At 37.0% G+C, this 26920-nt stretch overlaps 1 protein-coding gene across 5 annotated transcripts in view; it reads right to left on the bottom strand.

The window, feature by feature from the left end:
• Positions 1-26920, bottom strand: part of STXBP5L (syntaxin binding protein 5L) — a 4174867-nt gene that overhangs the window by 2195944 nt on the left and 1952003 nt on the right. For all 5 annotated transcript variants that reach the window (XM_044071514.1, XM_044071515.1, XM_044071517.1 and 2 more), the window contains exon 5: positions 15870-16004. In XM_044071514.1, the coding sequence (XP_043927449.1) occupies positions 15870-16004 (135 nt within the window). The remainder of the gene's footprint in view (positions 1-15869; positions 16005-26920) is intronic.

The raw sequence follows: 26920 nt of genomic DNA, 5'->3' as shown, positions 1-26920 counted from the left end.
TATAGGGTACTAAGTGATATATAATATATGGCAGCGTATGTCAGTTACATAGAATCACACACAACCTTTACATATAGGGAATATCAACAGTGAGCGTCACACACACACACACACACACACACACACACACACACACACACACACACACACACACACACACACACACACACACACACACACAACTTCTCAGCCTAGCACAGTGGTTCTTATCTCCCAGGTAGCATAAAGGCATAAACCTCTCCCATGTGTCACTTAAACTGCTACATGACAGTACCTGCAAGTGTCTTAACCATACTCCAAATCCCATCCATGTTCATATACTCCAAGACAGAATGCACCTGTTGTCATCTAAACTGCCAAATATATGTCCCTTCCATTAAACAGTTATATGATGACAAAAAAGAATGTACACCTATAGCACAAATACAAAAAGAGTAACCAAAATATGCAGGAAAATGACAGAATAAGATAAAGGTAAGGCAGTGAGACACTATAATAACCAAGGACACGGGGGGAGTTATTACAGAGGCAGATTATCCAAGTACATGGGAGCATGGATTAAAGTAGAATCTGGTGTGGTAGCTAAGGATATGTGGGAAGAGACTACACAAAGATAATACAAAAAAAAAGATAATTTGGAAGCTCTGGTATATTGACATGGATAGCAAGATACAAGCAATTGAAATGTTTTTAGTCCCTTTTGTTTTATACACAGGTTTGGGATCACCTGATAGGAAGAGGTGTTTCAGAGCTACACAGTCAAACAGTTGAGGCTCCTATACATTACATAAGCAGAAATCTATAATTCAAAGTGGAAAGAGATGATGATGAAACAGGTGGGAAGCTCAAGAAACAAGGAGAAACTGGAATTTTGGATGCAGATCCTTAAGGAGAATAGCCCAGAAGACACCAAAAAAAGAAAAGAAACCAAAGGATATGAAGAAATTTAAAAAAAGCAAAAAATATATCATATTCATAAAGTAACAGAAAGCAGTCTTAGAACTAAGCCAAGATAGGAATGGAGAAAGGAGAGTCCAGCATTAGGGATGACTGCAATTAGGGATGCAGACAATAGGCAAGAGTGGACTGGAATTTATTGGAGAAAACTGGTAAAAGACCAAGGTATTGGAAGCAAATAATTAGGGAGGGAAAGATAATAGATTGGGAAGAGGCAAATAATTTATTTGAACTGCAGGCTAGAGATTGCCTTCCCGTTCAAGGAATTATATCAGAGTATAGGCAAAGAGAAAGAAATAGTGGGGTCCTAGGCAAAAAACTAGCACTGGTAGAGTTTTTAGTAAAATGTAGAACAGAAGCAGCTGCAAAAAAAGGAATAATTAGTAAAGGATATAAAATATTGCACAATCACTATAAGAATCAATCAGAAGTTAGAAAGGCTTGGGAAGAGATTGGTTAAGCAATTCACAAGAAACATTGGGGGAGATATGTGTATGTCTCGCAAATATGCAAAAAAGTGTAGAAGATTTAGGATCTTTGCTTGAAGGTGTTTACATAGGTATTTTCATACGCAATTATACTCCAAAGTACTTTTCCTCAGATAGACAGCAAATGGTAGATTATAAGTGATGTATAATGTTTGCAACTATAATTATGCCAGTATGGTTTTGATGTATAATGTTTGCAACTAAAATTATGTCAGGTTTGTTTTCATTATATAAATGCATTATTGCCTATGTCATACATGATAATTTAATAAAGCTGTTTCTTATTTAAATAAAAAAGAGTCAGGCTAGCTAGTTAATGGAATAACCCACATTAATATCTGTTTAATATACCCAGCTCAAAAAAAAAAAAAACTAAAAAGTACATTTGTGTTATTTAAACTTGCTATAACAATAGCTGTTCAAATGATCACTGTTGTATTAGCTTTAGCTGTATGGGTTACATCCTGCCGAGGATAAAACAACTGGCCATCTTCCAAAGCTTCAGAGCATCTTCCATGCACCTAAACAGTGAGGCAGTTTGAGCTGACTAAAAGACATGTTTAAAAGCACAGCCCTTCAGTGTTTTTGCGCCACCAGAGACAGAGTGGCTGACCCCTTAAAGTGCAGTGCTAGGAGCAACAAAAAATAAATCTCCACACTTTGGCATAAAAAATGGACACCAAAAGACAAGGATAATGGCGGGAGAGAGCAGTGATCATTCAAACATCTACTGTTATGATAAGTTTAACTTACACAGCTATGTTCATTATTTTGATCATTGCTGCAGTAGCCTTAGCTATATGGGAGATTATCTTAGCTAACTACATCTGGGAGGTGGAAAGAGAAGGGCACAGGAGCCCCAGGAGAATGGCCACATCAAAGCTTCATCTGGACCTAGAGAAGGAAGCATTTCTGGAAACACTGGGAAACATAAAGGTCCTACCAAGCACCCTAATATTGGGTGATTTCAATTACCCAAACACTATCTGGGAGAACCACTCAAGTACTAACTCCCTTGCCCAACATTTCCTAGAATTTATAAACTCAAACACCCTGGATCAACTGGTCAACACTCCCACCAGAGGTGACAACATATTGGACCTGATCATCACCAACATGGGTGACCGGTGTTCCACACAGGAGGTCACCCACCCCTCGCTGGTTAGATCTGACCATAAACAAATCACTCTGGATATCCACATTCTGCCCCCACCCCTGGACAAGGAAACCACCATGAAAAACTTTTCAAAAGCAAACTTCACGTTACTTAAGTCCGAGGTGGAAAGTTTCAAAGATCCCATGCTAAAGGATAACGCTGTCCAAGCTGCAAAATCCTTTACTAATGCATTCTATGGGCACCTACAAAAATGCATGGATCATGCTATCCCAAGCAAAACCAAGACTCACTCTTCCAAGAAAAGTAAACCAGTCTGGTGGACTCCTGCCATAAACAAGCTATACAATAGAAGTAGGAAACTAGTACAGAAAAGAGTAAAATCCCAAGAAGGGAAGACATCCCTGATCAGTATCAGCAAGAAACTATGATCCCTCATAAAATCATCCAAGGCGGGCTTCGAAAGAAAAATTGCCAAGGACTCCAAAGATAACCACAAGGCATTCTTTAGCTATGTTAGGAATCTAAGTGGCAATGCTCAGATCTGCTCGGAGTAAGTGCAGAATGGCACAAAATAGAATGAACCTGCCGATATCGCCAACGTCCTGGCAGACAAGTTCAGTGCAAACATCACTCCCCCTCTTACTCCCAAAAGGGTCCATAACTATACCAGAAGAATGTAGAGCCCCTGAAATCACAGACACTCAAGTTAAGACAGCCTTCTCCAAAGCCAAAAACACAGCATCAATGGGACCGGACGGTGTCCCAGGTTGCATCATACATGAGCTCAAAGACAAACTAACCCCTCACCTAAGCACACTATTCAAACTCAGCCTCTCCACAAGCTACATACCCATAGAGTGGTGCACAGCAACATTCATTCTCCTCCACAAAGGTGGAGCCACAACAGACCTCGGGAACTATCGCCCTATAAGCCTGACTAGCTTGATCTGCAAGGCTATGGAGCACATCATCATGGAACTCATTAAGAGACATTGAGAGCCTCAAAACACTGGACCCTACCCAGTTTGGCTTTGTTAAGGACAGATCATGCCTCCTAAACCTGGTGGACTTCTTTGAGACAGTTACCAAGGCTATAGATGAGGGAAAGGTGGTACACACAGCCTACCTAGACCTCACAAAGGCCTTCAACATCATTCCCCATTCTGGTATTATAGACAAGCTCACCAGCCTGAACATAAAACCCTCATCACAAGATGGGTTTCCAACTGGCTCATGGACAGAACCCACATGGTGAGAGTTGTGGGAGCTAAGTCCGACTCTAAACCGGTTACAAGTGTCTTTCCCCAGGACTCAGTCCTAGGACCCCTCCTGTTCAGCATATATTTCTCACAGGTACAGGCAAGCACAGGAGGACTATGGCTGACCACGTTCGCAGACGACTGCAAACTAGGGGCTATAATTGACTCTCCGGCTGACATAGACATCCTCAAAAAGGGTCTCACTGAGACAGATACCTGGTGTCAAAATCATGGCCTCAAGCTAAATGCCAAAAAGTGCATAGTTATCCCCTTTGGAAAAAACAAAGTACCCACAAACTACCACATAGGTGGTAGTCCCCTAAATATGGAAGACATAATAAGGGATCTGGGGACCCAAGTAGATAGTAATCTCTCTTTTGATAATCACATTACCAAAGTGGTTAGAAAATTCTTCTATGTGGCCCAGCTAATCACAAAAGGGTTCGCATCCAGATCAAAAGAGGTCATTGTACCCCTCTACTCATCACTCATCAGACCCATCACAGAGTATAACCCCCCATTTGGGATGTACCTTAGACACCTGCAACAGCTGGAAAGACCACAGAAGTACCTCACCAAGAGGATCACTGGCCTCAAACAGATGCCCTATGCAGCTCGACTGAAGAAACTCCAGCTGTACTTGGTTGCATACTGCCTACTCAGAGGTGATCTCTGCCTGACATACAAGGCCATGTCCAACCCAGAATTGATGGACATGCTCCACCTAAAGAAAACCATATCCCCTCGAGCCACATGCTCTAGGGATCTAAACCTAACCCCAACAAAAAGTAGGACGTGCTGGAGGGATAGATTCCTGTTCCAGAGACTTCCCATGCTTTGGAACAAGATTCCAATCTACATTAGGCAGAGCTCCTCGCTAACACTCTTCAAGAGAAACCTTGACAAGTAGATGGGAAACAGAAAGTTTACCCCGGGGATCACTTCAGTGGCTCTTCTGGACACAGGCATAGGGAACTAATCTAAGGGGGTGGCGAAAGCCAACACATTCTGGCTAGGCTTATATATGCCTTCGGGCAGATAGCCTAGTACCTACCTATGAACCTATAGTGCTTTGTAAAAGTATGTACAGAGGACCAAGAAGTAGCTTCTAGAATGTTTTTAGAATCCAAAACTTTCCAAACACCTATATATGAAGCCAAGGTACTGGTACAGTGGGCTGTGACCCTGCCTAGAACAGATTTTTTTATGGTGAGTATAACAAAAAGTAATAACCTTAGACAACCATTTGGAAATAGTCTGTTTTGTCACAAGCTGTCCCGTCTTCTTACATCACAAGAAATGAGTAATTGATTTGAAGATCTGAAAGCTTTTGTTCTATGAAGATAGTACTTGAGCTGTCTGTGGACATCCAAGGTTTACAGTATCCTTTCTCCAAGGAAAAAGAATTGGTATAGGTACTGGAAAATCCTTCTGTAAGAACATACTATTTTCTGAGGGACTGAGGGACTGAAGAACATCAGTGTTCTCCAAATGAAAACACTGACACATTCTAGTGATAGTCACAGAGAAAGAGAAGCCCCTACAAGGAGAATCAGAAACTGAGCTTTACTCTGAGTCTGAATCTGAAATCAGAGGAAAGAAGCCTGTATCCGTCCCTGCATCTTCCTGTTCAGAAAAGAGGCATACCACTTTCTTTTACCAGAAACTGTTTTACAAGAAGGCTGTATAGCCTAAATTAAACCCTGAGTTAGAGGAGTAGATGCATGCTTGGTTTTTTTTTCTTTTTGACAAGAAAACTAGGGCCAACTATGTTACTGTTGGCAGCAGCAGCTTCCCCAGGAATGGGCACAGTATTCTGACACAACAGGGAAACCTTCTTTGTTCTCATGGACCAACAAGAGTAGCTCTGCCTTGCCCAATGAGGGGACCCCAATAGCTGCAGAGGATATTCTATAGTAGATGCGGGTGATAAACCAGAGGGACCCAAGGTAAAGGATGAAAGGTCTGAAGTACAACAAATGGCCACAGCAGAATCACCAACCTGCAGCTGAGGCAAATTGATAGCTTGCTGTGATGGCAAAGGCTGTTTGCTTAATTTTATTTTTCTTTTGTGGCTGGTAGAAAGACTGACTGATCATAGGGCCAGTAATCTGTTCCATGGTCAGTCCAAAAATGGTGCCTCTTGCCAGGGAAGGTAAGCAGGAATTGTCATTAAATACTACCAGTCCACAAAAGTTACCCTTTTAACAGAAAAATCCAGTAAAACACATTTTAAAATACTGTGGCATCCCTACAAATGTCAAGTAAACAAAATTTCTCCACAGAAAGAAATAATTTCAGTTACTTTATACCCTTTTTAAACTGACAGAAAAAATGAGTGCTCCATTTAAAAGTATGTTACAGTCTCAAAGCAGACCATTAAAACACAACCCGTCTTCTTCTTTCAGCTTTTTCCCGGTTAGGGGTCGCCACAGCGGATCACCCGTCTGCCCATGATTGGCAGTAGAGGGTTTTTTTACGGTGTTGAGTTGCCAGCCCAGCACCCAACCTTCCACAGAAGGCACACACACGCAAACACACATACACACACACACGCACACACACACACACACACACACACACACACACACACACACACACACACACACACACACACTCACACCTAGGGCCAATTTAGAGTGTCCAATCCACCTACAGCATGTCTTTGGGATGTGGGAGGAAACCGGAGCACCTGGAGGAAACTGACGCGACCACAGGGAGGACATGCAGCCTCCACACAGAAGGCACCATTGAAACACAACACTACTAGCTTTAAAATGACTTTCCTGAAGAGAAAAGTAATAAAACATCAACAAGAGAGGTTTGCACCCAAACTTGTCTTATTCACCTCAGCTCGACCTTCCTGACAATTTGGGCACCTGTTAGGTATGTCTCTCTTTTACAATTACTGGTGCTCAAATGTAGAATAAATACAAATCTACTAATATAGATTTATTTAAACACCTTTATTAAATTAGCACTTAAGACATAGGCACACATACATTAACAGAAAAGAAAACAAACCATTATAACATTTTCCAGATAAATACAATATACATCACATATATATTCTTTGCTACTATAATCAGTCCCTTACCAAAAAATTGCTGAATTCTTGCCTTCCCTTAAACCTCACTCCCCCTCCTCTTGAATATTATTATTTATGTATTTTCCCCACAATTTCTATTAATTTCTATGCAATTTACTCCTTCCCTTTTCTAAAGATCTCTGTTCCAGTTCCCTCAACTCTTTTGTAATATTCAATACCTCAAACACAGTTGGTTTAGATTTTGATTTCCATTTTCTAGTAATTGCTTTGTTTGGCAGACAACAGAATTTAACTTAGTTGGGCCTTACTGCACCCAGGCAATTCAGATCCTGTATCTCAGCTCAGAAGAATAATTTCCTTACTTACTGCCATTTGCTCACCCAAGATTTCTGAAGAACACTCTCTAGGGAATTTTTAAAAGCTGCCAACTTATTATACTCATGAAACATATGTTCCCAGTTATCTCTTTTTCCTCCATCACACCTCCAAGATTTGCTGTCTACCAGAGGAAAAATTCTTTGAAGTCTGCTTGGGGTATAAAATACCTATGCAACTCCTTCCAAGCAAAGATACAAAACCTTCTGGATGTGGTTACATACTTAGGAGCCATACATATGTCTTCCCATTGTTTTCTTGTAAACTGCTTTTCCAGTCTCTCTTCCCAATCTTTTCTAACCTCTTCTAATTGCTTCTTATAGTTATCATGCAAAATTTTATATGCCGTATTAATGATCCCTTTTTTAACAGGTTGCTTCTGTTCTAGATTTAACTAAAAACTCTAGCAGTGCAGGTCTTTCACTTAAAACCCACTATCCCTTTCCCGATGCCAGTAAACTTGAGATCAAGTCATGGTAGGGAAGGCAGTCTCTAGCCTGCAATACAAATGTCTTCTTGACCTCATCCCACTCTATTACCTTTCCTGTGGGAGTTATCTTCTCCCAATATCTTGGTTCCTTTACCAGTTTTCTCCAGTAAGTTCCAACCTCCTCTTCCTTTTTTTCTGTACCCCTACTTGGCAAAATCTCCTTTCAACAATCTCATATTGGTTTGGTTCCAGAGCACATTCTTCTGCTTTATGAATATAATATTCTGTATGGTTGTTATTATTTTCCTTAAGGATCTGCATCCAATATCCCATCTCTCTCTCTGTCTGTTTCTTGAACTTCCCCCTTGCTTCATCATCATTTCTTTCCACTTTGAATTTCTAACCTTCTGCTTGTGCTATGTATATGAACCTTAACTATATAGCTCTAAAATATCCCTTCAAATCAAGTAAACCTAAACCATATTGTCCTATTGAAAGGGTCAACTTATCCCACTTAACTCTAGCCCTCTTTCTCCCTAGATAAATTCCTTGAATTCTTTTTTAATTATTGCCCAAACTTCTCTTCTGGGTCATAAAAGTATGTCTGACCTGTATACAAGACAAAAGGGACTAAAAACATGTTCACTGCTTGTATCTTACTATCCATATCTGTAAATAAGAGTTTCCTTTTTCTCAATGTTTGCATTACCTTTTGATTAGGTCCTTCCTACATATCCTTAGCTTTCATAACAGAAGTCTTTTTAATTCATACTACTAAATAGTTCATCTTATCATGTCCCCATAAATATGGGCATTATTGAACTCATTCATGCGTGGGTACATAATTTATGCCTATAGCCTTTGTTTTATCTTCATTAATTTTATATCACAAATAGACATGAAACTCTCTCATAATGCTCCACAACACTGAAATGTCCTTTTCTGGATTTATCAGGTATAAGATGATATCATCTGCAAATAAAGCTAACTTTTCCTGATTACAGTACCAATTATATCCTTGTATTTCTGAGTCCCTTATTTTCTTTGCCAGTAGCTTTAAATATAAAGAAAACAACAAAGGGAAGACCCCTGCCTGGGCTTATCTGAGAGGAACCCTCCTTCTTTAATTATAGCCTGTAACCCTTCATATATCCTTCCAATTGACCTTATTATTGCATTGGGGAATGCAAATGCTACCAATACCTACTCCTAAAATCTCAGCTTACTCTAGTAAATGCTTTCTCTGCATTAAGACACACCACCAACAGAGGTAGTTTCTAACATTCTGTTTCCCTCTAGATCATCATTGTTCTATAAATGTTATCAAATATTTGCCTCACCTCCACAAAACAACACTAATCCATATCTATCAATTTTGGCAACACCTTTGCCAATTTTCTAACTAGTATAGACATAAACACTTTATAATTGTGGTTTAAAATTGAAACGGGGCTATATGAAACTGGGTTTGAAGGGTTTTTGCCATCTTTAGGTAATGCAGCTACCATAGCTTTGTTCCAAAATGTTGGTACTCCTTTTAAAATACTGGTAAACAAAATTTTCCAGATCTTTATTATTTCCTTCCCTCCTAATTTTCAAACATCCAGAGGAATACCATTTGTTTCTAGAGACTTTCCTAAAGATTGGTTATACATCACTCTTTTATCTCATCAACTCCTATCTTAATTGTAGGTTGTTGAGTCTCATCTGCCTCTGACCTTGGCATAATTAAGTCTTCCATAAATATTTCCTTTTGTACTCTTTCTTGATTTCCACATTTCTCTACTATATACAAATTTTCATGAAATTTCCGGAATATCTGTAAAATTTGTACATGATTTCTTGTTATTTTTCTTGTTATACTTTCTTTAAGTTTGGTGACGACCTTTTCAACATTCTGTTGCTTGTGTCATCGTAATAAAGATTTTTGTGGTCTGGAGAAATAGTTGCTTTAATGCAATATTTCTAAGCTCATGCATATTAACTAGATACTCCCTTATTTTCTCTTTAGCATTCTGCAGTTGCACCTCTTCTTGTTCTGTGAGATTCCCCTTATTCTGCAGTACTTTAACCTTTGCCAGCCCTTTTAAGTATTTCTATTACTTCTTAACCATATCTCAACCCTATTTTTAAACTCAATTTGCATTTTATCCCAGTCACTAGTTTTAACTTCTGGAAAAATTTATATCTTCCCTAATAACTCTTGATTAATTTCCCCTTCGAATTCCTTAAATTCTTCTGTTTTTAACAGGTGATCTTTTATTTGTAAATGATCCGAAATAGTTATTAGATGTGTGTTGAAGTTTTCAATTAAATGCACATGTTCCTGTGAAATATAATTTCTATTTAGTCAAGCTCAGTTATTGTACCTTTGATAATAATATGTAAATTCTACTCCTACTACTGAATTTACATCTTCCATACCAAATATGTTCGAAAATTTCTTCAGTAATCTACCCTGTTTTCTTATATTGTCCCTGCTAACCATACAGAGTTTTGTATAATACTTAAGACATACATAACCTGTATAAATAGATCAACTAAACTCATCAAGTGGCCATCTTAAATACTCCGGTTCTGCACTCTGCATGTGTATGTGCATTCGATCCTGGCTTATATATAACTCCAAATTAATAAACTGCAAACATTCTCTTAAAACAAGTACCTTGTGTCTTTTATTGTTATTACCTGTAGAACTGCAGTTTTTTTCAATTCCTTTGAAAGTAAAAATAGCACTAACAAGAATTAATTTATGCTTATAAAACAGTCCCCTCTCTCTTTTGCAGTTAGTGTTACTCAAATGAATCACAAATCTATATTTCCATGGTCTGGATGTTTGACCTATATAAAAAGTGCTGCAAGACCACACAGTCATGTAAACAATCCACTCTGAATCTAAAGTTGTTAGGTCTCTCATTTCTCATGTTTTGCTTGTATTCACAGACATAAAAAACATTTTGTTTTGCATATATGTTTGTAACAAGTACACCTACCATATGATATACTATCCCAGGGAATATCTCACAAAAAAGTCAGAATTTTTTTTCTTAATTTTCAACCTCTAGTGCCAAGACCAGTGTTAACTTATGGTTCTGCCTCTTCAGTAACTAAATATGCACAAAATGGACAAAGAAACAACAATAAATGGATCATTTTTAAGTAAATGCCAATGTTTATTCATAACTTTTCTGATTTCAAAAGAACTGATACCATAAGTTGTTATAAAATATATAAATCCTGAATGTGGCAACTGTTGTTTCTCCAGCTTATAAAGTAACATGTCATGACTGTTTTCACTAGAGGCAAAATTATGAGCTTGTATAATCTCTCTCTTGTTCTAACACCCTTTTTATAAAATCTGTCATCCAATAATGTGCTTTCTTTTCACAGTCAGCCTCATTATTGCAAGTCCTTCCTAACTTCAGGTAATGAATATTACAAATGACACAACTAGTTTGACAACTAGAAGCTGCTAATGATTGATTTTTACCCAATGGTTTTCTGTATAGGGATGTCAATGTGGATTTGTCTAATAATTTTCTAAGTGTCACATCCAAAAAACAGTTGTTGTAGAAAGTTCACTTTTGCATAAACATTGTATGTAATCACATTAGAATTTAAATAATATGTACATAGACTTAATTCTTATTAGTTGCCCATCCATACTAAACAACAGTTATCTTTTTTCTGTGACTTAAACAGAACATCCTGAAGAGCAGCTATGTGTCCCAGAGAATGCCCCTCCTATGGAACAGGCTTCCCATCAATGTGAAGTTGAGTTTGTATATTACCCAGTTTAAGCACAACCTAGACCAGTTGAAGAGGAACAGGAAATTTACACTGATAAGAAAACAGAGGTAGCTTATAAATGCCTGGCCCTCAATGTACTATTTTGATACAGGACATCATTATTCTTTTGGGAAACGTGCTAGGCTTAGAAAGCCCCCCCCCCCCCGCCCCTGGGTTGTTAGCCTATTAACAGCCTATGAATCTAGAAACTGTCTCCACATATTTATCTTACTCAAAAAAAGGTTAGAATGACTGTATATCAATTTTACCACTAGATAGTCCACAAATAAATCAGCACATATAGGGGCAAATACTGCCCCCATAGCTTCCCTTTCAGTTCTGTATTGCACTGATTATAATAACAAAAATATTATGTTCCAAAACTAATTTAACCAAAGTTACAAGGAAGTCATGTGTTATTATGAATGTTAGGCATTTCTAACCAGTTGTTTCCAGCCCCTTACTGTGCAAAATGTGGATATATAAAGACTGTACAGTTAATGTGCACATAAGAAGTTTCTGTTAACACATTTTGCATAAGATTCAAGAAGTCAATGGTATCTCTTAGTGTGGATATAACATATAACAATATGGTTCCAACTGATTACTAAGAAAAGCTGTTACGGGCTTAATTAGATAACCCCTGTCTTTCTGACTCAGAAACACACACGTGCCCCATTAATTTTTATCTACCAGGCGAAGAAAATGGTTTCTATATAATGTAATAATTTTGCTACAAAAATGGAAAACAAATATCTCATATACGAACTGAACCATCTTCATGCATAAATGCAGCTATAATTTTCTGTGATGTTAGAAACAATACCAAATATTTTAAAATAAATTCCGTGTCTACAGATATATGAAACTCCTTACTGAGTGCACCTTGCCTGCCATTTTCTGGTGAGTGACTTCATTCTTGCAGTCCTCCTTTATAAAAATAACATGAAAATGCAACCTTATAAAGCAGAGTCCTCGCACATAACTGGCCTCGGAACACAAGGAAACATGCTCATGGAGAAATTAGTTCATCACTGCTAAACTTGTAGCAACCAGCACTTCATTTTAGTCTCATTTTTCTCCAGGAGCAATTTGGATAATATGCTAGATTATTGTGTTGTCCTACATTTACCAACTTGCCTGCAGGAGCCCAGGGGAAATTCTCCTGCTGTTATTGCATACATAGATATTCATTTTATACAGATGCTATTAGGAAAGTGCAGTATAAATGAAATTTCCATTCATTATTCCTCTATGGCATTTTAGACTTAATATATGAATCAGGCCTATGAAAAAATATTATTCACTCTCTTTCTTTCTGTCCCTCTATCTAGGTATAGATCTTTAGAAAACAGACAGCTATAAATGTGTTGTAAAACTTAATTGTGGCAACATAAAGTAGAATATAGAATGAATGATTTTGTTTAACTATGAAATGGTTTAATTAACATTTTTAAATGCTGCTTTAATGTGTTTTTAGCTACTAAAGGTATCAATGATTCATGAAACAAATGGTGTTAAAAAATATAATTTTACACAGATTTTTCTTGCAAAATAATTTCTCCAAGTTTCATTTAGAATTAAATGCTCCTTTCCCTCATTAATTCAAAAGTGTATCACTTAAATCACTTTTAATTCAGACTGACGTATAAACAATATTACTCATCGCTCTACTGCTGACCGCATTTAAATTAACCAGTCATTTAGTTAAATTACTGCACTGCCTAAAATCATAATTCTGAAATAAAACATGATGGAGCAGAATTTAAACAGTTGTCTGGTGGCATAGGAAGCAATATTTTGATATTTACCAGTTTTGCAAATACCCAACAGATTTTTCATTGTATGAAGAAAAAACACAGATCAGGCCACCAGAGCAAATTAACAATGTAGCCAGTGTTAACCAGAAAACAGGGGTGCATACTGAAAAATCAGCTAGAAGCCAAATAAAAATCAGCATGAAAAAAGACAGAAATATTTTATTAAATCAGTTTAAGTGCTTTCATCTATCTCAGGAGACTTCTTCACAAACATTTGAAAATCTATTTATAGGTTCATAGGTTCATAGATAGGTACTAGGCTAGTGGCCCTAGGGCCTATATAAGCCTAGCCAAACGGTACCCTGGCTTTTGCCACCCAAGAAAATTATTTTCTTCTGCCCCTGTCTCCCTTTTATAATATATAATATAATTAAAATCTCATAAATTAAAGGTACAGTGTTATAAAATGTACAACAATTGTTTTCCTAAAAAAAAATGTTTGGAAATGTTAAAAATAGAATACGTTTAAAATGTGAATTAAAAATAAAATAATCTATACCTAAATATAATAAATATTACAATGTACTCTCACAAACAATTTTAAACTCTAGAAGCAAATATGGTGGTGGAACACTGTTGCATATAAAAAATCACATAGAGCCTATTAAAAGTCCATTGACGTTTAACAATTTAGCTGCCTTACACTTAAGTGCTGGCTGTAGAGATATTGTTTCATTAGGCCCATGAGATCCATCAGCTCTTAATCTTAATTTCCAAAACAATTCTTTGTGTTCAATAAGTTGTTCCTACATACCATCCCTTGGGTTTACCTCTCTTATATCAATAATACAAAACAGGAAACTTTTAAAGTTGATACAAATACTCGCATGTTTGGCTAAATAGTTATTGAAATTCTTTCTCTTAATCTCATGTGTATGTTCATATACTCAGATATCTCTCTGTCTTCCCTATATAGAACATGTACAACTAACACATGTTGCCAAGGGTCTATATTACCAGAGCAAAAATCCCTATTCCTGAATACCTAAACGTCAACACCTATACCACGAACTGCAAAAATCCCGAATGCACTAAACCGCGAAAAAAAAAATCGAACTGTCACAGTCATCCAACCCCCACCATCCGCTACATACTACCTACCCAAAGAAAATAAATAAACCACACACATACACTAACCAAACCCTACTTCTAACCTAAGATAAAGCACCAAAACCCTACCTCTGACCCTACACTAAACCCCACATACACAACTAACTATGCACTATCCTTAATCTCTCCCTAACCCTAAGGTCTGTAACTACCCCACACGTTCCTTACACACATACACCCAAACAAAATAAATAATCCACATACATACATTTAACAAAACCCTACCTCAAATACTACACTAAACACCACACACACACAACTATTGATGCACTATCCTTAACCCCTCCCTAACCCTAAGGTCCGTAACTACCACATACTTCCCCTACAAAGATACACCTAAACAAAATAAACAATACACATACATACACTTAAAATAACCCTACTTCTAACACTACACTAAACCTTACATACATTACCTATCTATACACTTACCTTAACCCAAATCCTAACACTAAAGTCGTATCTATTGCACACTTACCTTACGGAGCTATACCACAGATGGGCCAACCAAAACATATCAAAATTTCACAATTTGTGGTTTTGTACATTCAGGATTTCTATATTTCGTGCAATATGTGTTGACGTCTTCGTATACGCTCATACGTTTTTTCCCATTCATAATATAGACCCGTTGCCAAAAAGACTAACTTTGTAGTTCCACAATTAGCCGACTTCAGGAACACCTTGAAACCTAATCCATTGTTCAAATTAACAAACTTTTCAACATTTATGTTGGAACACTAGTTACATAAACCATATTTATTAGTCCCACCATTTTTTCCTATTGTTCTTCTGATATTTCTTTTCTAAAATATGTTTAAAATTCTCTAATGTTTTATTTATAAAGAAGGGTTCCATACCAATGGTTTCCAAAAATTCACTGTTACCCTCCAAAAACTTTCAATTTACTTTTAATAACATTTTTATATTTTTAGACATTTCACTGTAAATAACCACACAGGCTGCATCATAACTTGTATCACCTCCAATAATGTTTTAATCGTGTCCCTCTTTTTACCTAATAAAGGTGCATATTTGTTGTTTCTTTCATTGGTCACCTCCCTTGTATTTGCTAAAATCATATTGTTTGGGTAATCTGTATACTGGAACATTTGCCTTAGAGTATTCATCTCTTCTTCAAGGTCCTGCAAATTAGAAGTCATCCTTGATGCCCTTGATACATTGCCCCGTAACTAGATTATGTTTGAGTGAGAATGGGTGTGCACTATTAAAATGTAAACATGAATTGCTGAAAGTCAGTTTCCTGTATACCCTTGTTTTAAAACAGGCCTCAGTTTTGTTAGTCTGAACATCCAAATAATTAATAGTGTCAGGATTATAATTATAAGCAAATTAAAAAAAAAAAACTTATACCAGTATGCAAAAGTTCCATCTTCAAAAGAATGAAAAAGTAATACTACTGTGCTGTAGCACATAAGTTCAACATATCTGAACGCATTGCATTCTGCACTTACAGTTCTATTGCCTTGTTCCACATGATGACATATCCAGAAAGAATGAATGACTCCACATTTACAATATGTGTGTTTCCTCGCTCTGTCCCAACATAGAGCCATTTACTTTGAAAAGGGAGATGACAGTGGGTGATTCTGTAAGACACATACACAAAAATAAAATAAAAATAAAAGCAATGTGAAGTGATATCTACAAACTATGCAGCATCAAGGAAAAATCTCAGATTAATTAAATGTGCATGCAAAACAGCTATAATTTAATTCAGAAGTGCCACATAGTTACACAAAATCGCTATAATTTGCTCTTGAAATATCAGGAAACGTAACAACATAATCTTGACTCCAGTTTGTTTCTTAAGTTCATGTTACAGAGGCAGAAGTGTGTTAAGGAATAATTTCAAGAGTACTACTTACTTACTTAAAGAAAAATCACGCAACTACATTTCAGTCAAAGGTCTTATTAAGAGATAAGAAACCTGTTTGCACAAATGTAACTAAAATGTTTCTAAAACACTTGGCACAGCCAGGGCACTTAGAAATACACTATGATATGGTCTAGATGACCTGGGTTTGAGTAAATACCTGGGCAGTGGAGGAGCTGATGACAACAAGAGAGAAATGATGCATTACATGGTTGCATCGTGAGGGAGGAAGGGTTAAAAGGATTTGCTGGAAACACAGTCACTGTCAACTGCTGTTCGGAGAATGGGAGAATAAGGCAAGAGGTACTAGTTGGTTAACATGTGGATGGAGTTTCCAGGTGTGTGTTACCAAGGCGAAGAAGAGGAGGAGCAGTCTGCTCTCAATGCCCTGTAACATACTCCCACGAGATAAGTACCCCAACAGCTTATGGTTAGGAAGAAACCTCAAGCCAGAGGTAAATATCTGTCCACAGTACAATGACCTTTACATACTTATGTCCTGTAACAATGGATGATACCACTTAATACATTTATTTTGTTTCACCTCTAGATTGGTGCCTTGGTTTAGTTTCTGGTTTATGCTGGTATCTGATTCTGTGAGTTGCTGTTGTTTTGAGAAGGCTTACAGGTGCATGACACTTTTGTCTGAAGATACAGCATTCATCCAAAGGGTTATATTTGAGCACGCCATAAATACAGGGCTGCAAATAGGCTATAGCTATAAGATGTTTGCAGACAAACTGGTGCTGTCCATCTCTAACCCTGAAAGGCCGGTGCAGTCAGAACACAAATGTAAGTGATGTCAAACCAGTACCGATCAATATATAATGGTAACTGCTGGCATAAAATTGCTAAAACTTAGAAAACTCACCATATTAATTTTTAAAACTTCTTCTTTATTTGGTGTAGATGCCAAATGCACTATCACTGAAGAACTGCAGACAAATTTCTTTTCATTTCACAACAAGTATCTACCATTACACAGATGAGCTATAGAGAGACAGCAGTCCATGTTCATCCATAATTAAAATGTCATTGTTGAAATTAAGTTTCAATGCTTTCTCCTCAGAATGCTAGCAGTAGTATCATAACAAACCCAGAATCTTTTAATAAGACAGATACACAACCTATGTAACATCCCCTCCCTTGAATGAATATTGTACATTGCACACAATTCTCAACCCTAACTGTAACAGAAATGTACTATGACTAAGGAACCCGAGGACCTGGGCCTGACAAAGGTATTGAATGACTACAACTGTACTAAAATGTTTGACTTACTATGCCTTCTCATTAGTGTATAATAATTCTGATTTGGGTCAATCTACACTAGCGAGCACCACTTACCCACCAGGTTTCTTTGTGGCCCTCAATAAAACAGTAGTTTTGAGTTATTTCACTAATAATCCACTGGCTCTTCTAGCGATGGTCGTCTCTACACACAGGAAAGCTACTACGTCTTCTCTGTGATTAATCCCTAAAGCCAGCCATGATGTTTTTGTATACTGGAATGGAAGTGCTTTGATTTAGTCTAAGTTTTAGTGTGTTCATAAATTAAACACTGGAATATATTTACAAAGGGCACCAGTTAATATAACCATGGATTTAATATTCTGAGGGTCCTGATCAGTAATCATTCAGGTAGACTATATTAGCTTGTTCTCAGATGAATGTGCATACATTATGAGTTACTTGCTGGTAGTTTCATTTTTATGCATAGTGGGATCAAGTTCTTAGAACCTTTGAGACCCAAAGCTAGTCTCCATTTCACTATCAGCTAACACTTCCATTCTGAGGGGTCTACTCCTAGGCATCTGAATTCAAAGTGTAGAACTCTAAGCAAGGTCCCTTGTCTTATAAAGCAGAATCTCCAAAAATACTCTTCCACTGGAGATGGAGAGCTCAGTGAGACATGAAAGAGATGTGATAATAACTTCTTTCAGCATGTTCCTACTTTTATTTTTTAAGTTCAGAATTCTTTCTTCAGCACGCTTCACCTGTAGGGCAAGTGTATGGTCTTTGCAATAACATTCAATGCATGACACTGCCTTTGACCATTGCTCTGCTCATAGGCAAAGCACAATAAACTGTTACTCTGAAACTATAAAAAGATGCATGATAAACATTATTATAGATATGGGAAGTGTTTTATTTATTTATCCTTTGTTGACCAAGTTAGTCTCTAGGCTAGTAGTCTCTTTTCAGGCGGGAACAAGGTGATATTTGTACTACTAGGGGAAATCTGGTAAGGGCATTACCTACTCTTTTCAATAGGTGCATTGGGATCTTTTACATCCACCTTAGCTACCACCATCTTTGGCAGCTGGGGCCTTGGTTTAACATCTCATCTGAAGGGCAACACACTCAGGGGAACAGCACTCCCCTTATGCTGCTCTGCAATGCTTGCAATAGCAGTCCATCTGCCTGGTATGGGAATAGGACCCACATCCTTCTGTATGAAAGGCAAGTGTGCTTCCTGTTGCACCACTGAAACTGCATCTTTGAAGTTATGTTCAACATACCAACACCTTTTCACAACAAGCAGTTTAGTGTGTCTTTGGAAACATATCAGCAACTCTATGTCCTTATGTAAGAGAAAGGAAGTGGTACATTATTTTTCTTACTAAGCATGGCAACTGCCAGATCTACTTACTCATGATAGGGGCTGATAGCCTTAAGTCAAATAACAAATTCATCTGTCACTTTGTAATGTCTCTCTGCACTGGGAAAAAAAAAACATTGATGATCTATCAAGATATCAGCTTCTTGAAGACAGACTTCCATAATACTTGAAATTTCTGGTTGAAAGGAATGAGAATGAAGACCTGAAGGAATGTAATGCTGACAAATTAAACAGACCAGACAGCCAAGAAAAACTTTTAAAACTTTTATTTCCAAATAGATTCAGCACTTTTGTCCTTAATAAACCTGGACTTCTTCAGAATGAATTAGTAAAATGAAAACCTCCCTTATATATTCTAGCATGGCTTGAGACATAATTAATTAAAATGCAAATGATGCAATGTGATTTAAAAATACAGAAATACCACTAAAAATTAACAGTTTAAACTTAGTTGCAACTTGCAACCATATAAAATGCTTGTAAAATAATCAAGTAAAACCCATCTAGCATAAAAAGATTATCTAGTTCAAAATGTTTACAAATGTTAATAAAAAGAAAATACAGTATTAAAAACCAATGACACAGTAAATACCAGGACCTATTCATTGTAGTATGGCTCTCATTCTTAAAAGTGGTTGTATCAAGCTCAATTTTTGAAAAGTGTGCAATCTAAACTGTCACTTAACTTCTTGTGTCTTTTGTTTGACATTTACATTACCCGCTCTTGGATTGTATTTTATTTGTTCTAAGATAGCAAATTGGAATTTCTTGTAATTTGTACAAATAATAAAATGCCTATATAAAGCATTCTTGTCATTCTTCTTCCTAATTTCGTAGTTGTGCTCATAAAATAGGTCTCCAGAGACATCTCTCAGTTTTGCCCACATAAAAAGAGGGGCAATTGGAGCACTTAGTGAAATACACAACATACTTCTACTGACAATTACCTTTATAGTATTCTAAGAAAGTGCAAATCATTCTGTAACACCAGACATTTAATTTCAAGTATGTAAGAACATTGTGCACAACTTCCACATTTAACTGTTTCAGTTTTATGGGGTCTTTTATACCCTTGCCTACATTCAAACCATTCTTTTAGATTATGCCCTGCCTTAAAACTAAATCTAGGTTCTGGCCCTAATAATTGAAAAATAACAGGGTTTACTCCTAAAATATTCCAATTTATTTTAATAATGTTCGTAATTTCACTGGTTTGAGGGCAATGTTGTATCACCAGGGCCCTTTCATAGTTATTCCCACTGCAACAAAAGGAGTTACTGCCAACCCAACTATTTGGAATTTTGTAAATAATTATATGTCATTTGAATATTAATATGATTTATATAGAAGTGTGACACAAGGAGATACTGCCATCCCAGCTATCTGGAATTTTGTAAGTGGTTGTATGTCATTTGTGAATATCAACATGATTCATATGCTAGTGTTACAAATGTATTAGAATTGTATGTCATATAAGATGGTTTGTACAGACGTGTGCTGAAGAGATATTTTGTAGAGTACTCATCTTAGAGATATGTCCACAGTGCACCCTACTGGAAGAGAATAGAAATGTATATACACTATTGTAACTGTGTAAATGTATATATTTTAACAGTGAAAACTGGAACATAGAAGGTTAACTTGCAAAACTTCAGAAAAATAGTTGAAATTAAATTATTTTATAACTAAGCCATAAAAGATGGTTTCAATGCAGCAAGGAGATGGGATGTCTAAAACTAGGCAGTCTTCTGCATTGTTTTGTAAGTGTTTTATTGTTTTATGTTCCCAGCATCTGCAAAGATCCAAGCGCTATGTATTTTTCACAGGTAGATGCTAAAGGCTGGCAGTTTCTAGCAATGGGGGTTTTGCTTGGGAACTAAAGCCAGACGACAAGAAGTGATGTCATCCTGCAAGCTAACCCAGCAGTAATATTTGCTATATTAATTTAAGAACTCTCAGAGAGAGGGAGAGCATTCTGTCTTTGACCTGACAACATCAGGTGGAAACCTATTCACCACATTTGCCTTGCTATGTAAGTAAGTTAATTAGGGTACAATAATTTATTTTAGATATAGTCTTGTTCTTTTATTATTTATTATTAAATATATTTAAACCTTTAATTGTGGCTGATATTTGTGAGAAATATTTAAGTTTTGAGAGTACTTACATATTTATTTGGTGACACTGTGGGCCACTCCTAGTAACCTTGCTCTTGGTCAAACTACCATTTGTAGATGAAAGAGTACACACAAAATGCAGCCAAAAGGATGAATGGTTCACTTATTTTAGAAATAATGTCTAAACAGCAGATACAGAAAGTAAACCAAAGCAACAGGCCTCTTAGTAAAAACCATGGACTTTTAATAAAACAGTTACTCCAGCAAATCAGTACAAAAACTCTTGTAAGTGCTTTCACAGTAATGTTGCTACTGCTTCATCAGACAAAGAGCTTCAACTACCATTCTCATTAAATAATTAAAGTAAAAGTCACATGATCTCCCAAGAATTTATTCAATTGCCATAGTAACCAATTAGCTTTGGGTTACTTAAAGGCACAGATCAATATATGTTACATGGGAGTGCTAGTACCTATCTACATAATGTCTTTCTTTTTAATACAGGTTTCAGCGAAAATTTGTCATTCAGTCCTATGTCTAATTATCCATCTGGTTTCCATGACCTCTGTCAAGTTCTCTATATCTCCACCATGTTCATTCAATCTTACCTGTTCTATTACCATAAACCTCAAGGTTTGTATGGAATCAAATGTAAGTGCATGCTTTGACAGTGAATTGGTGGTACTTCCTACTCTGATGTCATAAAGGTGTTCTCTGATCCTGTCTCTAAATCTATGGTTTGTCTTCCCAACATAAAACATGGAACATATGTTGCATATTGCTAAGTATACTATGTTCTCTGAGTTACAATCAGCTCTCATCTTAAATCTAAATGTCCTACCAGTCTCTGGATGTTTAAAAATTCCAGTAATATCTAAAAAAAGGACAATAATTGCACTTGCCACAGGGAACTGTAACCTTTATCTCATCCCTCTGTGTGTCCCCATTCCTGTCCCTAGGGTAGCATAGTAGTCTCTTCAAAGATTTCTTGTTTTTAAATAAAAATGTTGCTTTGTCACCAACTATCTGCTTTATACTGGTGTCACTCATCATTATGAGCCAATACTTCTTGTAGACCTCAATCACCTGATTGTCACTAGTATAGTAGGTGGACACACCGACTTTCTCCCTTTTGGGTCTTATATGTGTCCCAAGGTTGGTTCCATCTTCCAAAAAATAAGGTTTTGCTAGTGTAGTTCTAATACTGGGAATCTCATTCAGGGCACCATTCACTAACTGGTTACTATATCCTCTCTGCACAAACTTGTTCTTCAGGGTATCTATCTCCAACATCATCTGCATTCAACCAAGATGCCCTCATACCTTGACCTCTTACTATGTTTCTAAACACGTGTGGGGTGCATACTCTTCCTATGTAATAATGCATTCCTATGACATTGCTTCCTATAAATCTTTGTACTCAGTCCATTGTCTGGTTTCCTATAAACCTTGATGTCTAAAAAATCTATTTCATAAAGTGATTTGTTCATAGTAAATCTGAGAAAATCTGTATTGGTATCAACATATCGATGGAAGCCATTTAGGTCTTCAGGGGTACCATCCCATAGGAGGAAAAGGTCATGAACAAAGCGCTTGTAAAACAGCACATCCCCAAAATGGTGATCTCATCAACAACTCTTCCTCCCAAGTAGCCATAACAAGATTGGCATAACTACTGGCAGTCGATGTCCCCATTGCTACCCCATCGCTCTGTATGTATATGTCATGTTCAAACAGAATATGAATATGACAGGAAGCTTGTTGATCTGCTCTGTTTACTGATGGAGTTGGTACTCAAAAATATCATATTTCTGTTTGAACATGACATATGAATATGATAAGAAGCTTGTTGATCTGCTCTGTTTACCGATGGAGCTGGTACTCAAAAATAACGTGAAATGATAGAAACTCTTAAAACTATGTAGCAGAACAGATGACTGCCAACTTAAGGAGAATACCAAACAAAAAGGCAAGAAAAACAAGAACTCAAAATAGCAACAAAGGGCAAATATAACAACAAATCCTTAACTGATTATGTCATAAAAATAAGAAGGAACACCCAACATTTGTCCATGCTTATACACAACAGTGCTAACTGCTGTGATCTAGTGGATATTCTTAGCAGACTTGCAAATATATTTAGTACCAACTTCACCCCTGAGATATAGATGCTAAACTCACTTATCCCTGATAAATTGAAGCCACAAGTCATAACAAAAGACCATTTATTTAAGGTACTCTACAGAATGAAAAACACTTTACCCATGGGGCCTAAAAACATACCCAGTTGCTTAATTTATGGCACTAAGCAAGCACTGGCAGATCCACTCCTCATACTGTTTAACCTTCGTCTAGCATGTGGCTAAGTATCACAGGAGGGGTGCACAGCTGTTGTGATACCACTCCACAAGGGTGGCCCCACCTCAAAGCCTGGGAATTACAGATATATCTGCCTAATGATCTTATGTGCAAAGTCATGCAACATATCACAACTGACCTAATTAACAATGATATCAAAATTATTATTGGAATCAACCCCCAACAGTTGTTCTTTGTCATGTGTAGAGCATTATTTATTTATTTAGTTAGTTTACTTATTTTACATTTGTTGACTGGGAGTGTCTGGCTGAGCTATTGCCCTTTTTCAGCGGAGGCCCGGGCATGTCTAATGAATATTGCAGAGTTCTTTTTTACAGAATTACTCAGGCTAAAGATTCTGGACAAGTTGACCACACAGTGTTTCTTGACCTCACTAAGATATTCAATATCATACCACATGCAGCTACAATAAGCAAACAAAAGGGGCTCAAAACTGACTCATATGTAGTTATATGGAGAGCAATCTGGCTTAGAGCTAGGACTACACAGTGAGATTAATGGAAGCATCCTCTGAGGGCATGAAGGTAACCAGTGAAGTAAAGCAGGGATCGGTTCTGGCACCTTTGTGGTTCAAAATCTACTTCGATCTCCGCATACCAAATGAGTATCACTGACAGTTAGCTTACTTTCACATTGGAAACATACCTGAAGATTATTTCAGAAATCTGATCAGTAATATAGCAGAATTGATAAATTCTAGCGTAGAGAAATGCAAGTAGATGTATGTTGTTATTATGCATAAAATATAATGAACCGTGCAAGTCCCAGGCAAGTCCCAGGCTGAGTATTGTTGTTTGAAATATCATGTTACTTTTCACTATGAAAACCCATACTCATCCAGATGTGTTGATTTAGCGTTCTCTTATTTATCTTCTATTGTTTCTGTCTCTGTGATACTGTCCTTCCATTTCTCTTCTCACTGCTTAAGCAATACTTGTAAAGCTTCTTGTACAAGCATATTGTTTCACGAATTGTCTCTGAACATTATTGCTTTGTTTTTGACTACAGTTTTTTTTGCACATAATTGTCTATACACCTAATGAATTACTGCAATTTATTTATTTATTTACTTATTTATTTACTTACTTATTACATTTGTTTATCTGGGTAGTACACTGATCTCAATGGAGCATTTGCAGTCACGGCCTGGGTGAATAGGCTCACATAAGAAATTAACAAAACATATATACAGATACAAGGATATGCTGTAAAACATACATATACATGTACAAACACATACATATATATATATATATATATATATATATATATATATATATATATATATATATATATACGCATATACTTATTTATTTACCAACGTACATACTTAGAGATGCAAAAATATGCAACATTTAGTTCAAGAAGCAGTTTACAAAGTCAAAACATGGATGGAAACATTAAATCATACTTAGCAGAGCTTTTTAGATAAGATGTAGCTAGTGGTGTGAGAGAACTGCAGCATTCATGTAACATGTGCTGTGTGAGGGCTGCTCCACTTTGTTTGGGTAAAGAACTACTCCTTCAGCTGTTGCCTGAAGTCCAAATACATTTGGACATCTCTGACTGAGAATGGAATGGAATGGAATCCCATAGTTTAGGTGCTAGGATGGAGAATGCATGGTCAGTCAGTGCAATGAAGTTTAGTTTTTAGACTTAGTAGGGTAGGTTCTGATTGAGAGATACCCCTGAGAATATATGTGGAGGCTTTGGTAAAAAAAGTTTATGGGTGAGAAAGAAAAATGTCTCAGGAGAAAGGGCTTTGTGAATTAGTGATCTTAGTAGGAGAACTTTGGGTGAAGAGGTGTTTCTTGAGCTGTTGTCTGAAGTCCAATTACATTTGGATGTCTCTGATTGAGAGTGGAATGAAGTCCCATAATTTAGGTGCTGCTAGGATGGAGAATGCATGGCCAGTACAATGAAGTTTAGTTTTTGGAGTTATTAAGGTGTGTTGAGACTGAGAGATATCCCTGAGATTATATGTGTTTGTGTGGAGGGGATTGGTGAAAGTTTATGAGTGAGAGGGAAAAATGTCTCAGGAGAAAGGGCTTTTTGAATTAGTGATCTTAGTAGGGGGTTGACTCTCAAATGTTCTGGGAGCCATTTAACTTTGGCAAGAGTTAGGCAGTGGTATTCATTAATGCGTGCATTTGTAATGAACCAGCAGATTTTATTGGAGATGGTTTGCAAAGGGGTGGTATTCTTCTTTGAGGTTGCAGCTACTATAGGTAGTCCATATTCAAGTTGAGGTAAGAATATTCTTTTGCATATGACAGCTTTGTTTGGCATGGACAGAAGAAGTGATAGCTTGTCTGCCCACAACAGTAGTTTGTTGATCTTTTTGTGTATGTTTTGAATGTGTAGTTGAAAGCTAAGGTATTGGTCTAGCTAAACTATTTATTTATTTACCACAATAATCTGACTGGGCGAGAGCCCATTTTCAGTGGAGACCCAGGAAGAAAAGCTCCAGAGATAGTTACAGAAAATGTTTCATGAGCACAAGACAATATACACACATTGTAAGTGAAACAGAGATTAAGATACACACATTGTTAGTGAACATTCGGTCACAGACATTAAGATACACACATAGTAAGTGAACATTCGGTCACAGAGATTAAAGTGATTGCCAAGATTTGCAGGTTGTTCATAAAAATCATATACAATCACAATAAGAATACAATTTATAAGATTATAATAAGAGCACAGTACATGATTCAGATTGCAGAGGTGGACATTATACAACGACCCCCCATTACTATTCCAAAATGTGCATGCTGATTGGTCAGCGTGCATGTTGTAAATCAGAATTATACTAATGGAAAAAGGTCCAGTCTCCCGGACATTTTCCATTACTATAAGATCTTTTTTTACAGCAACAGAGAAAGCAAGATCTCCGTTGCTGTTTAGACACTGTCTCGCTATGTTAAACTCCTTTAATATAGCGAGACAGCTTGTAAAAAGCAACGGAGATCTTGCGTTCTCCGTTGCTTCCACCCACAGCTCTGATGTACTGCTTAAGCATATGCATTGCGCAGTACATCAGAACTGCTGCAGAATACCAGACAGCTGCGGAAGGGCAGCAAGGAGGCATTATACAACGCCATTATTTAAGAAAAGTAAGTATTTTTTTCTTAAATAATGTCATTGTATAATAGCAATAACCCACTTCTGGATGTGGGTAATGCTGGATTTACCCACGGTTGTCTTTGTTTGGCCACTCGGACTTCGCCATCGTGACCTAACCACACCAACTGTGGGTAAATCTAGAATTACCCACACCCAGGCGTGGGTTTTTCCTATAATAGAAAGGCTTACCTAATATGAGGACTAAATGCCAAGATATATGAAGGAGGTAGTAGTTTCTATGGTGGTATTTTTGGATGGTTCCTAATAGCATTGCTTTTGTTTTTGAGGGATTGAGTATAAGTGTCTGGTGTATTAGCGATTGCTTGAGAGGTTGGAGATCATCTTGGAGCTGAGTTGGCATAATAGAGTGGGATTTATTTG

Source organism: Protopterus annectens, chromosome 5.part0 (assembly GCF_019279795.1).
Source record: "Protopterus annectens isolate FY-2018-M chromosome 5.part0, PAN1.0, whole genome shotgun sequence".
NCBI lineage: Eukaryota > Metazoa > Chordata > Ceratodontiformes > Protopteridae > Protopterus > Protopterus annectens.
This window is presented reverse-complemented; position numbering and strand designations above follow the sequence as displayed.